A 17,073-nucleotide genomic window follows, 5' to 3' on the forward strand; every position below is an offset into this window, starting at 1 on the left:
AAACATGCCAAGGGTTATTTGTAATATTTCCAGGAATTGGTTATCTCATTAAAGGTTTCAGATGCTCTGGGTCCAGTATCATGACACCATTTCTGACTATGTACCCTAGTAGCTTGACTTTTTTCAAATTATAGGAATACTTTTCTTTATTCAAGGGCAGGCCGTATTTATTTATGGTAGCCATGAATCATTTGAAGTTCTGATTATGATTTTTCTCATTATAGCCATAAATAGTGACATATGTATGCCATAATACCCTTCAATTTCTCATTAGAAATGATTTCATCTATTAACCTCTGAAAACTTTTGACTTCATTCGTAACTTTGAAAGGGATCCTACAAAATTAGAATAGACAACTACAAAATTAGAATGCCATGTAAGATTTCTCCTCCACCTTGATAGGTATCTGATAAGATCCAACGTGCTGAAAATATGATACTTAGTGATATTGGAAACCATTTAGTCAATATGAGGCAAAGGATACACATCAAACTGTCAGTATCTGTTAATGGTTTGGGAATAGTTAACCCCCATCCTTTCTTTATTAGTCGTTATTATGACCTTAACTTTCCATGGTAATTCACTAGACTCTATAATCTCTTTTTTAAGAAGTACTGCAAGAAACTCTTTGTTTTTGAACGAATAGCATCTAGATTTTACTGCTATGGGTTCACAGTCAGAGCTTAGATTAGATTAAAGATATGGATACCAGACTTTGCATTTGTTAGTTCACATATTTGCAGAGCTAGTTTGCTATTGCCGAACAGAATTGTTGGTTAGAGAAATTATGTCCTAAAATTACTTCACAGCAGAAGCTTCTCACTATTAGCAATTTTATTTTAAAATAAAAATTTCCTTTTAGCTCGAGGTCAGCTATACAGTATCCGATTAAATGGTGGGATAAGGACGAATTATCCATCAATATTTGACTAGAACAGGAAAAGATTTCTCATTTGTTTGCTTCCACAATATTTGCATCAATAGAATTATCTCAACCTCCAGTATCGATAAGAGCATGGAGATTCAGTTCATTCACTTTGGCTACCACAATTGTTTTAGAAAAAACATTTAGGAGATGCAGTTCATCCAATAAATGGAGATAGGATGGCAGCTGAATGGGTTTTCTGGGAAGGAGTCAACCAATAAATCCTGCAAAAAATGTCCCTGCTTGTCATGTCCATGATATTTAGTGTTTTGGGCTGAGCAGAATGAATAAGCGCGTTTAGAAAGTCTTCAAAAGTAGCATTCAATAAAAGTAGCTGAAGTGATGGGAATGGGTTGTATCTTAATACTTGAAGAATCTTGATCCTAGAGGAGGAGGTTGCATTCTCGGAAATCTGAGAAAGAAGATTTTTGATAATGATAGGGGGCAGGAACAATGGTCTCTGAAAAATCAGGTTGTAAATAGAGATCTAGTTTCTTGGTCATGTCCAATGAAAGGACTAGTTTGTTAGTGATAACCAGATCCAAATTCTTGTTCTAGAGCATCCTTTGTCTGATTTGATGAGGTCATACTCCACTGATAAAGGCATTTCTTATTGAGATATCTCTGCCTTGACTTGCTGTCAACACAGTAAAATTGCAGTCCCGGCTTTGTATTTTCAGGTTTTGAAGATACAGCTCAAAACTTTCTTCAGGTTGTTGATGCCAGATAGCAAGCATCTTGCAAAAATGGAGTTTTCTTTTAATAAACATACCATCTAGAGTATTTATAGCAGTATCATAATTTTGCCATCCAAACAAACACTTATAAATGGGAATGGAAACATGATATTATAAGAGGGTTAATTTCTGTGAGCCTGTCAACGCTGAAGTAGAAGATGACTGCAGCTCTGAGAGAAATCCTTTGAACATGTCCTTCCAATGTTGCCATTTGTCATTGGAGTCATAGTTTGACGTATCAAGTTCCAGATAGTCGAGCTTGAGGTTTTGTTTCTAATTAATGGTGAATAAATTGTAATCAAAACCGAGGCTTGATTAAACTTTAGGAAAGTTTTATTTAACATTAATTCGAAGTACAGCAACGAAAGATTAATTCTTGCTTAATTTTCTAATTCTTCTTAGGAAGAGTTCATTGTACTAGACAGTGTAGAAATCATTTAATACAACAGTATATTCAAAATTTCAAATGCGTCTCTTAAAGGTTCTTTTGTCAGATACAGCAAACTTGAAGAAGTTTCCCTGAACTTCCAACGTGTCCTTCGAGAACACCTGAACACTAGTGTGATTCTAGCAACCAGTTCATCTTTGTTATTGTAGGCAGTATTGGTGGTGTCTTTTCTCAACTGCTTCCTATCCATAATTGACCATGCGATTGCAACACTCATCTCTTTCTTGGCAAGGTCCACTTACCTTTTTAGCATCTTACTGCATTTTAAAAAAATTTCTTTATCAGCTTCTCAACAAATTTTCTTGTACAAACATGGTCCTTTCTCCTAGCTGTTAAGTGTTGAGACATTTTGTTGAAAAAAAATGCCGGCGTAGTTCAGATCCTTAGTGTAATTGGCAGTAACCAAGCTGGCGGCCAAGAATCAAATGCGGTCTGTGACGTAGTTAGCGGCAAACTGATTGAGTCCAAAATATGACAATTTTTATTGTAACTTTGGAAGGTTTTCATTGGTTCGTTAGCACAGCCGGTGGTTATAAAAATGACTGGCGAATTCACTGGTCTCATTAGGAGTCAAAAACATTTTACACACACCCTTTTTTGATATAATGGAAAATCCTTTCAGATTCAATTTTGGTTTGACTTGAGAAAAGGAAAGAAAAATAATAAATAAATAAAAATAAAACAAACAAATAAATGAACAAATAAAAATAGACCAATAAAATAATTGGAGGGGGGGTGTCTTTATTCTCATTGGTCAAAAGAAATTGTTAATATATTGGTATAATGTGTGCAAAAAGAAGCCATTTTTTTTTTAATCACATTGTTTTTTTTTTTATACATCTAAAAATAAACACTTTTCAAATATATATAAACATACAAATAGAATACTTTTCAAATACATACAAATGTTTTCAAAAAAAAAAGATACAAAATAAAAAATTATTTGACAAAAATAGGTATTAGTTGGTTCATTTGGTTAGTAAGGTAGAAATGGTCGCAGTTTAACGTTGTGCCCGGGACAATTTACAAATTTTTTTTTGTGTGATTTTGACTGTTCATGCTTCTCTTTTTGGGTTTCTGAAAAGAGATTTATTCATAATTAGATTCCAAAAAGTTCTGTTATAAAATGCTTTAATTGTATTCTTTTTATAGGTTTAGTGAAAATGTTGGCTGTATTATTATAAGACGTCACATAAGTAAGAGTAATAGATTTTTTACTTATTTTATCCCTTATAAAATGATATCTGATATGCTTAGACCTTTTATGAATCATAGAATTATTTTCTAATAAGATACTGCTCTGATTGTCACAATAAATTACTATAGGTTTTTGGTGCAAGTCTATAAATGGGCCACAACAAATCTTTTATACAATAAAAATCTGAAAGAAATTTTTATAATGTACGTACTTGTCACTGCATGAAAATGTCATATTCCAAAAATCACGTAAATCGATCAAGTAGTTTTTTTTTTATTTAAGAAAATCAAATATTATCGGACGATTCATCGAAGAAAAAGACACGCGCCATGTTGTTTGAGAGATAACGCAACTAACGACCCCTAGCGGAAATATGGGTCAACAAGGGCAGTACATGTAGACCATTGAATATTTTATCAATCAAGTACTTTTTCTTTTATTTTTAAGAAAATCAAATTTTACGATTTTTTTTTTTTTTTGTTGTTGGTTTTGCCACTATTTTGTATGTGTTATTTTCATATAAAGCTTTCAATTTGGATATCATAGATTGTTCCCATTCTTGGTGATTTTCTGAATTAATCGCCTAATTATAACTTTCAGGTGCACTATTCAACGAGTAACAGTAATCCACTGCATAATCTTGTATCTTTTCAATTTGTAAGAAGTCTGGCCTTTTTGGCTCCCTTATTGGGTATCGATGTGTCTAGTTAATATTTTCGGCAGAAGTTCTACTGTAATTGTCGTCATTATTAATATTTTCGTTGTGATCGATAAAGATGCTAGATAATATTTCACGTCTTTCATCCACTTGATCGCCATTTTTTAAATTTAATGTATCATTGAATTTTACGCATCTAACCCTTTTTATGGCATTTTGGGTTGGAAAGTAGATTAAATATGCTGGACTGTTTTTATCGTAACCTACGAAAATACCTTTTTTGCTCTTAGTATTTAGTCTACTGGTATTTTCTAGAAATGCAAAACAATCAGAACCAAATAGATGCATTCTGTTCATTTTAGGTTTTACACCGCAAAATGCTTCATACGGCGTTTTGCCTAGTCTTTTATTGAACAATTTATTTTTTATATATGCTGCTGTCATTAAAGTGTATGGCCATAAACTATGCATTAATTTTGATTCAATAAGTAGGCATCTTGTCATCTCAAGAAGGGTTTGCCATGCTCTTTCAGTGGTGCCATTTTGGAAGGGGGAATACGGTGCAGATTTCTTGTGTTTAATACGGTGGTTAATTAATAGAAGTTCAAAGTCTTTACTAGTAAATTCAGTCCCATTATCTGAGCGAATACATTTTACTGAGCTGTACGGTGCAATATCAGCTAAATATTTCTTAGTGGCAAGGATAGTGTCGGATTTGTTTTTTAGAAAATAAACTAGAATTAAACTGGAAAAATCATCAATAAAGTTCAAAACGTACCTTAGATTATTTCTCCCCATCGGGCTGATCAGACACCTGCTAAGTTACAATGCACAAGTGAGAGAATTTTTGTAGCGCTTTTGTCTGGCGTTCGGCTTATATATTTTGTCATTTTCCCCTGTGCACACACATCAGAATTTGAGAGATCATCTGAAGGTATTATTTTCATGCCTTCAACATTTGGTAATTTTTTAATATCAGCTGTATTGCAGTGTCCTAGAATTTTATGCCAGGTTTCTAATTCATGACAGGCAGTTTTTGAGGGAACCATACTTTTTAAATAATACAGTCGGACATATTCTTTAATGTCAAATACAGTTCCATTGGGGTATATCAATTCTGACTTGTTTTGGCCAAACTTTATATTCGCGCCTTGCTTAAATGTAGGTATGAACAGAGCATTTTTTTAGAATACAGTTACAAATTTCGCCTTTATTAGTTTTTAGGGATATTTTAGCATCGCCTCTTTTCAAGACTGTATCATTTATTTGACTACTGTCGGTAAGTTCGACAAAATGACTTTGTGGATTAAAGTTTGAATTAAAATTAATAAAATCAGACTCCTTAGTGATAACGTGTGCTGTAGCACCACAGTCTACAAGGAGATTTTTACCGTTTGTTGCATTGTCAAAGTTACATGTGAATAGAAATGTATGTTCTTCCTCAAAGTTCTCAACGTTTTTTTAGGGAGTCCATTTTAGAGTGTTTATATCAACATTGGAAACTTTTGTGGTTTTATTCTTTTTCTTGAGAAAATTACTTTTGAGGAACTCGGTGCGGTGCGTAATTTGGTGGTGTCTGCTTTCGAGAAGCATTTTTGAACTTCATAATATTGCTGGAGTTATTATTGTCCACGAGCATACAATTAGTCTCTTCGTAACTGCGCAATGCCACTTTAAATTTACTGAAATTTATGGTTTTGTCTTTTTGCATTATAACAGTTGTAAATGGTTTAAAATCGGCTGGAAGTTCCTTGAGAGTCATTGATATCAACAAGCTATCGCTTATTATTTCACCTGAGAGTTTTAAGGCATTAGCGGTTGTTTCTGCCCTTATAACGTAGTTGGTAATAGTTTCATCCTCGTTACGTTTCAGAGACGTTAGTTCCGTATATAGTGATATAATTTTCGGTTTCCCTTTTCATAAATAATGTTCTCTTAATATGTTCAATGCTACCCGTCCGTCAACCAATGCATCTCTTATAACCAGAGACAGGCTTCTATCGTCTAAGCATTAAATCAGTTCTGCAAAAACAGTTGCGTTCTTTTCGAGAAATTCGGGGTTGTTAGGATTCTCTGTTAGAGATTGTATCACTTTGTGTAGTTTTCGACTCCTTAGATATCTCTGAAATTTTACCTGCCACAATTCGAATTTAGATTCCGATCCATCAAAGAAAAGACGATGGCTGGGCACATAACCTGTTAAGTGTTGAGATATTTTGTTGAACAAAGATGGCGGCGTAGTTCCGATCAGATCCTTAGTGTAATTGGCAATAACCAAGATGGCGGCCAAGATTCAAATGTGGTCCATGACATAGTTAGTGGTGAACTGATTGTATCCAAAATTCGACAATTTTTATAGAAACTTCGGAAGGTTTTCATTGTTTCGTTAGCACAGCCGGTGGTTATAAAAATGATTGGCGAATTCACTGGTCTCATATCCCCATTAGGGGTCAAAAACATTGCTTCCTCTATTGTAATCCTCGAAATCATATCTTACAGATTTAAAATTTTTCAACAAAACACTCAACTGCTGCTAAAATTTCCAAATTTTGGAATCTGGCATGACTTATAATCATGCAGATCACAATGTTCCAATATTCCAGTAATTTCCAGTTGTCAAACTCATCAATGATACACAGAAACAGCATTTTATTTTGAATGGTTCTGAAATGAAAGACTATCAAAAACAGATCAAATTTCTCCTGAACAATTTGTATAGTTTTATTATTATTTATATATTTTATATATTAATGTTGTAATTATTATCATTTTTTTTATTTCAATCTTAATTTTAAATTCAATATTTTTGTTTCATTTTACTATATTAATTCTATTTGTCTATCTGAATGTTTGGCTGAATCTGTTGAGTATGTGTCAGTTGTATTTGCATGAATGTTTATATATTTGTTTGTATATGTGGCTATGTATGGACATCTATCTAAGCAAGTATGTATGTATATGGACATCTATCAAAGCAAGTATGTATATGGACATCTATCAAAGCAAGTATGTATGTATATGGACATCTATCAAAGCAAGTATGTATGTATATGGACATCTATCAAAGCAAGTGTGTATGTATATGGACATCTATCAAAGCAAGTGTGTATGTATATGGACATCTATCAAAGCAAGTGTGTACATATATGGACATCTATCTAAGCAAGTGTGTATGTATATGGACATCTATGTAAGCAAGTATATATGTATATGGACATCTATCAAAGCAAGTGTGTATGTATATGGACATCTATCAAAGCAAGTGTGCATGTATATGGATATCTATCAAAGCAAGTGTGTACGTATATGGACATCTATCAAAGCGTGTATGTATATGGACATCTATCAAAGCAAGTGTGTATGTATATGGACATCTATCTAAGCAAGTGTGTATGTATATGGACATCTATCTAAGCAAGTGTGTATGTATATGGACATCTATCTAAGCAAGTGTGTATGTATATGGACATCTATCTAAACAAGAGTGTATGTATATGGACATCTATCTAAGCAAGTGTGTACGTATATGGACATCTATCTAAGCAAGTGTGTACGTATATGGACATCTATCTAAGCAAGTGTGTACGTATATGGACATCTATCTAAGCAAGTGTGTATGTATATGGACATCTATCAAAACAAGTGTGTATGTATATGGACATCTATCAAAGCAAGTGTGTATGCATATGGACATCTATCTAAACAAGAGTGTATGTATATGGACATCTATCAAAACAAGTGTGTATGTATATGGACATCTATCTAAGCAAGTGTGTACGTATATGGACATCTATCTAAGCAAGTGTGTATGTATATGGACATCTATCAAAACAAGTGTGTATGTATATGGACATCTATCAAAGCAAGTGTGTATGCATATGGACATCTATCTAAACAAGTGTGTATGTATATGGACATTTATCAAAGCAAGTTTGTATGTATATGGACATCTATCTAAGCAAGTGTGTACGTATATGGACATCTATCTAAGCAAATGTGTACGTATATGGACATCTATCTAAGCAAGTGTGTATGTATATGGACATCTATCTAATCAAGTGTGTATGTATATGGACATCTATCTAAGCAAGTGTGTACGTATATGGACATCTATCTAAGCAAGTGTGTACGTATATGGACATCTATCTAAGCAAGTGTGTACATATATGGACATCTATCAAAGCAAGTGTGTATGTATATGGACATCTATCTAAGCAAGTGTGTACGTATATGGACATCTATGTAAGCAAGTGTATATGTATGTATATCATATTTGGTTTAACATGCTAGCATGTGCTGAATGGATTCTAGAAATTGAATTCTAAACTAACCAGTTCTTTATTTATCCATCTTTCAAATTAATCTGTATCACTTCCTCCCATTTTTTTCTTGGCTTTCCTCTGCCAACTGTCCCTATTATCACTGACACAAGAACTCTCATGTGTTCTTTCCAGATGATCATACCATTGAAGTTTCTTGTTCTGAACATATCTTCCTATACTGTTTAGTCTTAATCATCTCTTCTGAAAAGCACTTACAAAATTCCCTGGACACGACTTTTAAGATACAAATGAAAAATACAGATCTCTGATGTAATTCTTTTTCAACACTAAATCAGTCACTGAATGTGCTGTTAATTCTTACGTAGCTTTGAGTATTTCTGTAAAAAAATTTTTTTTTACAATTAATCAAACCTGCATTAAAAATGCATACTGTAAAAAAAATTATTACATGAATTAAATCTAAGATAGTTTTGTAATAATATAAAACATGTAAAATTGACTTCTCTCTTTTTTTTTTTTTTAAGGCCGTGCACCTGAGTACCGCCCAATGTCCTCTCCACCATCAGAAGCCCCACCAAGTCCATCCCACAAACACAGAGGACACTGGGTGAAGCAGCCACGCCCACAGTTAGCAAAACAGATGAGTGACAAAACGGAGACGTTTGATCCGTCAGCCCCATTGTCAAAACAAAAGTAAGAACAATCATGATTTTCAAAATTAACATTGTTTGGCTAAAGCTCTCATTTGATTAGTAATTTATATTGAAATAAACTCGGTATTGGATCTATAAGTGTCTATTTTAATGTGTCTTATCAGGCTACCTTTCATTTTACATTAGATAAAATAGAAAAGTTTATGAAATTACATTCTTTCAATAAGTTTCTAGTTATCAGTTAAATTTAATTATTTTATATTACAATTTTTTGATCAATCTGATTTAAAATGAGATAAAATTCATCAAAATAAATACTTCTATATACAATATTTGAGTTTATTTTGTTTGAACATTTTACAGAATTAAATGAAACATTTGTTAATGAATTTTAAATTGTGTTCTTTTTATATTATAAGAACAAATTTTAAATAATGTTCAATTTGGAATCATAATTATCAAGTTTTTTTTTTAATTGTTAAAATGTTTCTTTAGTTGTATAAGCTGCCACATAAATCCATAAAACAACTTGGCATATTCATAAAATAAAAAAAGTTAAGAATAGATTTTTACTATTATGGGAAATTTTGAATCAAGTTATTTGATAACTTTTAAAATATAAAACTTAATATAAGAAAAAGTACTTTTGAATTATTAAATCAATCATATTCCTTGGTTTAATTTTGAATATTTTATACTTTCTTTTATTTTGGAATTATATTTTTTATTTAGATAATCTTAAGTAAAACAAAAATGAATACATTATTTCTATTCATTGCCTGTATGATATTTGATGTTGAGATCTAAATGTTTAGAACACTTTGTTATTTCTCTTGTTTTTAGATGGTACCATGGAAATATTTCTCGCCTCCAAGCTGAGCAACTTTTACGAGTGTGTCGTGAAGGAAGTTATTTGGTGAGAAAAAGTACCAGCAGTAAAGGAGAGTTCAGCCTCTCAATCAAGTATGTTGGATTCCAAAACTAATTTATGTTGCTTTTACTTTTTAGCATTCTTTTTTTTTTTTAATCATTTAATAGACAATTATTACAATCACTACAATTAAGAAGAGCGTTTCTTATACATATCTAGACATAAAATCTCTACCTTTTTTTTTTAACCAAGTGTATTTTCGATACCCCAATTATGAAAGCAGTTGAAAACCATAGTTTTTGTCACAACACCTGTGGAAGGTCACATTTTTCCAAACATACATATATATGTACAAATATATGATTGATTGTAGCACTTCCCCTCTGGACCAAGTACTTAGGATTGTAACAATAGATGCCACATACAAATTTATTATGTCTAGACTATTAGCCACTATCTTATGTAGCTATAGAACATTATTTTAGACACATTTAGTCATAATAAAATTTTACATTTCATCCTAGGAGCAACATCATCACAATCACAACCATCGTTAGAGGAAGTAGTTCCTATTTTTCTCTCTAAATATCAAGTCCTCCTACCATCCCAGTCATCATCGAGAATAATTCTGTACTTTCAACAGATATGGGGTTTCACTCTTCGTAACTGATTATATAATATATTATAGTTTATAACTCCTAGACATAATATAATTTTTCCCTTTTCTGATTCTAAAATAAAAAAGTCTCCCCAGACTAATTCTGCTCAATCTTATTGACTGATCTCTGACCATTCCTATATCCCAGATTAACAATATTTGCATGCTAAATGAACGCTAATGTATCATTCAAATATGGCATCACGATGTTACCTACTTTTGCCCTCTGAATAAATTACTGCTTTCATTTTCTTACATTTAACGGCATAAGTTTGCATTTCCTCCCTCTCTCTTTCTCTTCCTCTCTATCTCTCTCTGTATATATTCTTCCCAACTGTCTCCCTCTCTCTCACTCGCTTTTGACATTTCTTTACGGCGATGCCGAAGAAAAAAAAAAACATTTATTTCCTCTCTCTCACTCGCTCACTTTGTACATTTGTTCCAGTAATTAATTATATTTTTTCAGACATACTTACGTTTTTTATATACTTTATTTAAATATACTTTATTTAAACCTGCACAATCTACTATGATTGTTGCCGAATTAAAAATAAATGTTTCGGCAATATGATCTACTGGATTCTCGACATTGCGCACATGCTAACTTTTTTTTATGGGTGGGTGGGTCGGTGGGGGTAAATTTGCACATTAGGTCTACCTCCATAATTTTCTTTAGAATGACGACTATTACAGGTTTTTGACTATGCTGATTAAAAAATTTTATTCAAATTTTGCGAAGACAAATATATAGAGATATAAAAACCTGCATTATACACTGTAATTCACTTGCATGTCAGGTTTGTAGACACGCGTGATAAACAAATCTACTTCTCTCCTACTGATACTGCCACCCTCCATTTTTTTTTTTTTTTTTTTTTGTATCTGCGGGTGGGGGGTGCTGACAACAATTATCACAGTTAAATTTTGGGGAATTATTTTTCCACCCCCACCTCCAAACAAAAAGAAGTTGTCTACTCTGAAAACCGTTCTTTGCATGGGGATGTTGGGGACGTCTATTTTGAACGCCGTTCTTAACATGACAATACTTAAAGAAGTGAAGTGAAAAAAGTTCTAATTGTTTTGTTTTACATGTTAAAAAAAGGCGACATAAAACTGGAATTTACTTTAATACTATTGCTGGAAAAGTTGAAAAGAAGAGGAAGACTTGAACAACAAATGTAAAAAGCTAGGACTACTACCACTGATTTCGATCACTCTAAACAGTTCATATGCAGTGAGAATCCCTAATCTCAAAAGCTTCTGTTTTTATTTTTCATTATTTTTTTAATGGACCATTTGTTTGTAATTTTGTTGATTCATACTGATTTACGCATTCCCTTAATTGCTTTTTCTAAATTCAAACAGTACCTGCAGGTTATCACCTCAAACAAGCACTAATCGCCAGTAAAAGCCAAATTATTTAATTTTGGCCACGGCTGCCAGTGTCTGCAATTGTTCAGGGACGGCAGTGGCCACCAACAGCAACCATAGTTTAATTTATTTGCGAAGGGTGGGTGGCAGGCTTCCACCGGGCAACGCTGGTTAATGGGTCCTGGTAGTTGTTAATATGTAATCTGCATGTTGCCGCTTCTATCACATTGTAAACTGATGATAATAAAACTGTATAATAATTTGTCTTAATCTGACTACCATACTTATTTTGGATGTCCTTGCAACGTTTTGGATCTGTAATCTTTGACCTTTTTCATGCGTGTCTAGTCAAACTTAAGAATCTATACGGAATTTCAATTTAAACTCTCAACCCACAGGGATAAATTGTTCTCATTCCATCGGCAATGATCGAGTAGAAATCTTAAGTAATTCTTGATCATATTCTTAGTATCATCAGTACTGAGGATTGAACCTTCAACCTCCAAAAGACTATTACTTAGAAATCATTATTACATTGCATTGTATCTATTGTGTTCATTGTGAGAATAATATCCAAGATGAGAATGGTCGACCAAATAATCCAAAACTGGTAATATGTATATTAACTAGACAGTTTAGCCTGTTATAAACAAGCAAAAGTTAGAGTCCGTTGACTTAGAATGAGTGCTTTATGCTAAAATCAAATTATGTCACCTACTCCTCGTTGACTAAAATAATAAATTTTACATAAATGCATTTTAAAAAGTGATATTCGTTTTATTAAATTTAAATAATATTTAGCTGACAATTATTTTTCCAGTTAGAAGACGGAATATTTGTTTTTTAAAAGAATTAACTTGCTACAATTTTGAATAATATTAATTAACTATAAATTAAACCAATTGATTTGGTTATCCTGTGGAATTTCCCCATGTTCTCTTAGTATTTTTGTTATTTAAGTAATTCTGTTCTTCTCCTCCCGACTGATTGTTTCTTGTTTTTCTTTTGCAGGGGTTGTAGAAGTATCATGCATATTAGGATAGCCAACCGGAATGAAATGTATATCCTGGGAGAGTTCAGTGAACCATTCCGAACAGTTCCGGACATGATTCAATATTATGGTTCTAACATCCTACGAATCAAAGATGCTGATCATTTACATTTGCGTTATCCAGTCTCTGTGAACATGGTGTGATGATCAAACTGATGAAGAAAATGATTGCCACCTGAGAATTACAATGACAACGATGCAAATTTGATGTGCAAAAAAGGAAAAACAAAAAGACAACAGAGGTATTCTTCTCTCTTTCAAAAATAATGGCTGTGCAAGAAGCAAGTGTAAAAGTTCAATCTGAGAATGTGTTTTTCAGTTGTGAACTTGTCAATACATAAAAAAAGACAACCGTTTGTTCTCTGTGTATTGGACAGGGAGATGATGATGATGATGATGATGACTAGTTGGACAGAGGTAGATTTTGTCCAATATCGATAAAGCGAAATGGTTCCACTCCTGATCCGAGTTCTAATTTGGTACAAACCTTAAAAAGAAACTGTATAGATTGAAACCACCTACTGACACAACTGTCCACATTGGCACACGCGCACATGGGGCTCATCCGATTGCTACGAAAACATCATATATTCAATTAGTAAAAAGGCAATAAGCAGGAAAGCTTAGATTAATAACATACCAGGCATTGTCCTTTTCCTTTCTTCTTGAGATACAAATTCGAATAGAAGTTTTTACATTTTTCTTCTTTGTGGTCTGCTCATCATGTTTTCTTAAACACTTGACTAGTATCTGATACGTATCAAGAATCGTGTGTTGACAGCATTCAATCTTTTCTCATGTCTTGCGAGAATTTGTGTGCTCACATCAAATCTCTTCAATTTCAGATAACGATTTTAAACTTCCATAACAACATGTTAGGTTTTTTTTATTCTTTAGTTTTCTTTTCTTTTTCATAAAATAAATAAAAGAAATATTCTCTTGAAATTCCCCCATCCATTTTAATGTTAACATATTAATTTTTTTCTTTTCTTTTTCCTTATACATCTATCTGTATGCTTTGCATAATTGAAATCCATTTTATATATATATATATATATATATATATATATATATATATATATATATATATATATATGCTTTACAAAAAATATCCTTTTTATTCATTTTTTTTCCTTACACTTCTTTCATTTGAATAGCTTTTAAAATAAGTAAAAAAAGGAAAATCTTTATTTGTTGTGAAAAAGAGAGAAAACTGAGCCCAACTTTGCTGCCTCATATCTGTCAGTGTTTTGGCAAACGTCACTGTTTCCCATTGCTGTGCCATCATATTGAAATGGTTCACAACTGTTGCTTGTCTCTGAGATTTGTAACTATATTACAAAATGGTGGATGAACCATGGTCTCCATTCTGTAATAAAGCCAAGTCTCTGCTGACAAACTGTTGTTGATTGGCTGACAGGTCTACAAAAAGGGATCACTACTATCTGGTTGAGATAAGAATGAATCTTCATCGACACAATGGCTGCTTCTGAGACAGCCAGAGATATTCAATTCAGCCGGCATTTTTTCAAAAGATCTTTATTGCTCATGGTTATCAAAATATATATTTTCCCAGAAAAATACTTAAAACTATATAATCTGGAAATGATAGAGTTTGAAAACATTTTGTGTTTATTTCTGAATATTTTTGTTAAAATTGTTTGCATTTCCTTTATGAATTCTGAAATCAAATCCTTACATTTCAGAAGAATCTCTTTCGAGCAAATCTGCAAATGTTCGATTTGAACTAAACTGTAAATCAATACATGTATGAAGATATCTAATATTTTTACTAACGCTAGAATACAGAGTTAAGCTTCGTTTTTTTCTTTTCTTTCTTAAAATCAGACTTTCAGCCAGAAATTTATTTGGGAAATGTATTATTCAGCAATGTGGCTCGAAGGACATTCTGGAAAAAGAGAAAGAAAACATGGCTGACAAAAAAAAATTGCCTTTACAAGAAGTAAAAAAAGAAAATAATTAAAACTTGCAAAGAAGACCATTTACAAGAGACAGTTTTCTGTTGTCTGCATATTAACTAACATTATTTTTAATACATAATGACAATTTTTTAAAAAATCATTTCAGAGAAGCATGCATTTTAACTGGTGATAATGTCTAGAATGTATGTCTTCCTCTTCTCTAGATTCTTTTTTCAGTTTCCTTTATCCCCCTTCCCATTCCCCACCGTGCACTTCATACTCAAAAGAAATATTTCTTATAGTTTTTTTTATCTCTTTATACCCCGGCCCCTGTTTTTGTTTTTTTATATATATTTTGAGTAGCGGCTCCTTTATTCCAACAACTGCTCAACTTAAATATTATCTGACAAAGTCATAAGGGGCAACATATAGTGTGAAATGTCTTTTATTCTTCCTTCTGCTTGCAAGATGGCAAGTTTTCTCTAACCTTTACCCATAATACCCCCCCTTCCCTTCCATCAAACTCCATTTCTTTTCAAGTAGTGCCTTCTAATGATGATGATGATGACTTATCTCTGGATGCTGGTAAGTTTACAGTTAACCTCTTCATGTGTTGGAATTTTGCTTCCTTTTGGAAATGATGCCACCAAACTGGTTCTCAACATTTGTTTGGCTTCATTCCAATCAATACCCTTCCCCTTCCCTCCCAAAATAAAACAATAATGAAACTCAGTTTTACATTAGCCATTCATTCAAACCATGGTTATTCTATTTAATTTTGGTTTTAGATTTTTATTCTTATTTTTTAAGATTTTTTGGGTTTTTTTTTACAAAAGTTAAAAAAAAAATGGTAGTATTTCTCGTTTTGCAACTGTTGTCAACAGTGAAAATTCAAATTTAATTTCTATCCTAGCATTTTAGGCACAGAAACTTAGTTTGTCTAAAAATATTAAATATGTCTAACAACTTCAAAACTCTAATTCTAGTGATTTTGTAAATGATTTCTAAACAAAGCTTATAAACGCAAAACTGCACTAAAAGCTTTTATCGTTCCTTCTAAGATTTCTTTTTACTTCTTTTCTCTTTGTTTTAAATCCCTATTGATTGTTTGGACAAAAAATAAATGCAGCATTCGTTCTCTTTGAGGTTTCACCCACCCCTCTACACACACACTGACAAGGACAAAACCTTTTATATAATAAATATTTAAACTATGTTCAATTGTCTTGCATAGAAGTTTAACCAAATTTAGTATAAGTGCAAACAAATCAGCCAGTTCCAAAATATTATTTTAATTTATATATAAGAAAAATTATGCTTCAGTTTTTTTTTTGTGTGCGTGTATATATATATATATATATATATATATATATATATATATATATATAGTTTTAAATAAAATAGGCGAAAGTTTCTCAAGAGCTCTTTCGGCTATTATCTCATCAGGAGAAAATCGATAGCGTAAAAAGTAATATTATGTCAAAACTTTAAAGAGTTCTAATGGGGAACTATTGAATGTGCCAAAAGTATGGGGACAACTAAAATTAAGTTTATTAACGATTAAAATATTGGCGCAACAGTTGTGCCAATATTTTAATCGTTTTAAACGTTAATAAACTTAATTTTAGTTGTCCCCATACTTTTGGCACATTCAATAGTTTCCCATTAGAACTCTTTAAAGTTTTGACATAATATTATTTTTTACGCTATCGATTTTCTCCTGATGAGATAATAGCCAAAAGAGCTCTTGAGAAACTTCCGCCTATTTTATTTAAAACTATATATAAATTCTGTACCTCCAAACATTTATTTAAATATATATAAATTCTAAAGCAAATTTATTCTCATTTATATATGTAATGGAAAATAATAAAATAAACTCAGCTTGAACACTTTCCTTCAGTTTTATTGTATAACCGATAACAATGGTATCAATCATAAAGATGAAACTGAAATATGTGTGTGTATATAATTGAATATCAGGATAAAACAAAGACATTTGTAAGGAACAGTAAAATCAAGATGGGGGATTTGAAAATACATTTTTCAGAAAACAAAAAGAAATATATCTATATGTAAGTAGTATTAGTGATAGAGAACAAGAGTCCAAAATGCGAGTAAGCAAAGTGCTCAGAAGTAGGAGACTGACATGGATGTAAAGGTACCATGTAGTAGGCAGTGGGAAAAACAACGAGAGAAAGTATATTGTGATGAGGAGTGACACGGTGCAAGTGTAAGAGTATATTAGCAGAAGAGATGAAATGATAAGTGAAAATGTGAGCTTAAGTGTGGTGGTA

The 17,073-nt window shown here is 32.2% G+C and overlaps 1 protein-coding gene across 1 annotated transcript in view; it reads left to right on the forward strand.

Moving 5' to 3' along the window:
• LOC145276904 (uncharacterized) overlaps positions 1-13,086 on the forward strand; it is a 167,838-nt gene extending 154,752 nt beyond the window's left edge. The window contains exons 5-7 of the mRNA XM_080128364.1: positions 8,775-8,943; positions 9,747-9,866; positions 12,815-13,086. Of these exons, the coding sequence (XP_079984490.1) occupies positions 8,775-8,943; positions 9,747-9,866; positions 12,815-12,998 (473 nt within the window). The 3' untranslated portion in view covers positions 12,999-13,086. The remainder of the gene's footprint in view (positions 1-8,774; positions 8,944-9,746; positions 9,867-12,814) is intronic.
• The last annotated feature ends 3,987 nt before the right edge of the window (positions 13,087-17,073 follow it).

Source organism: Euprymna scolopes, chromosome 5 (assembly GCF_053919585.1).
Source record: "Euprymna scolopes isolate OS-2025 chromosome 5, ASM5391958v1, whole genome shotgun sequence".
NCBI classification, from domain to species: domain Eukaryota; kingdom Metazoa; phylum Mollusca; class Cephalopoda; order Sepiida; family Sepiolidae; genus Euprymna; species Euprymna scolopes.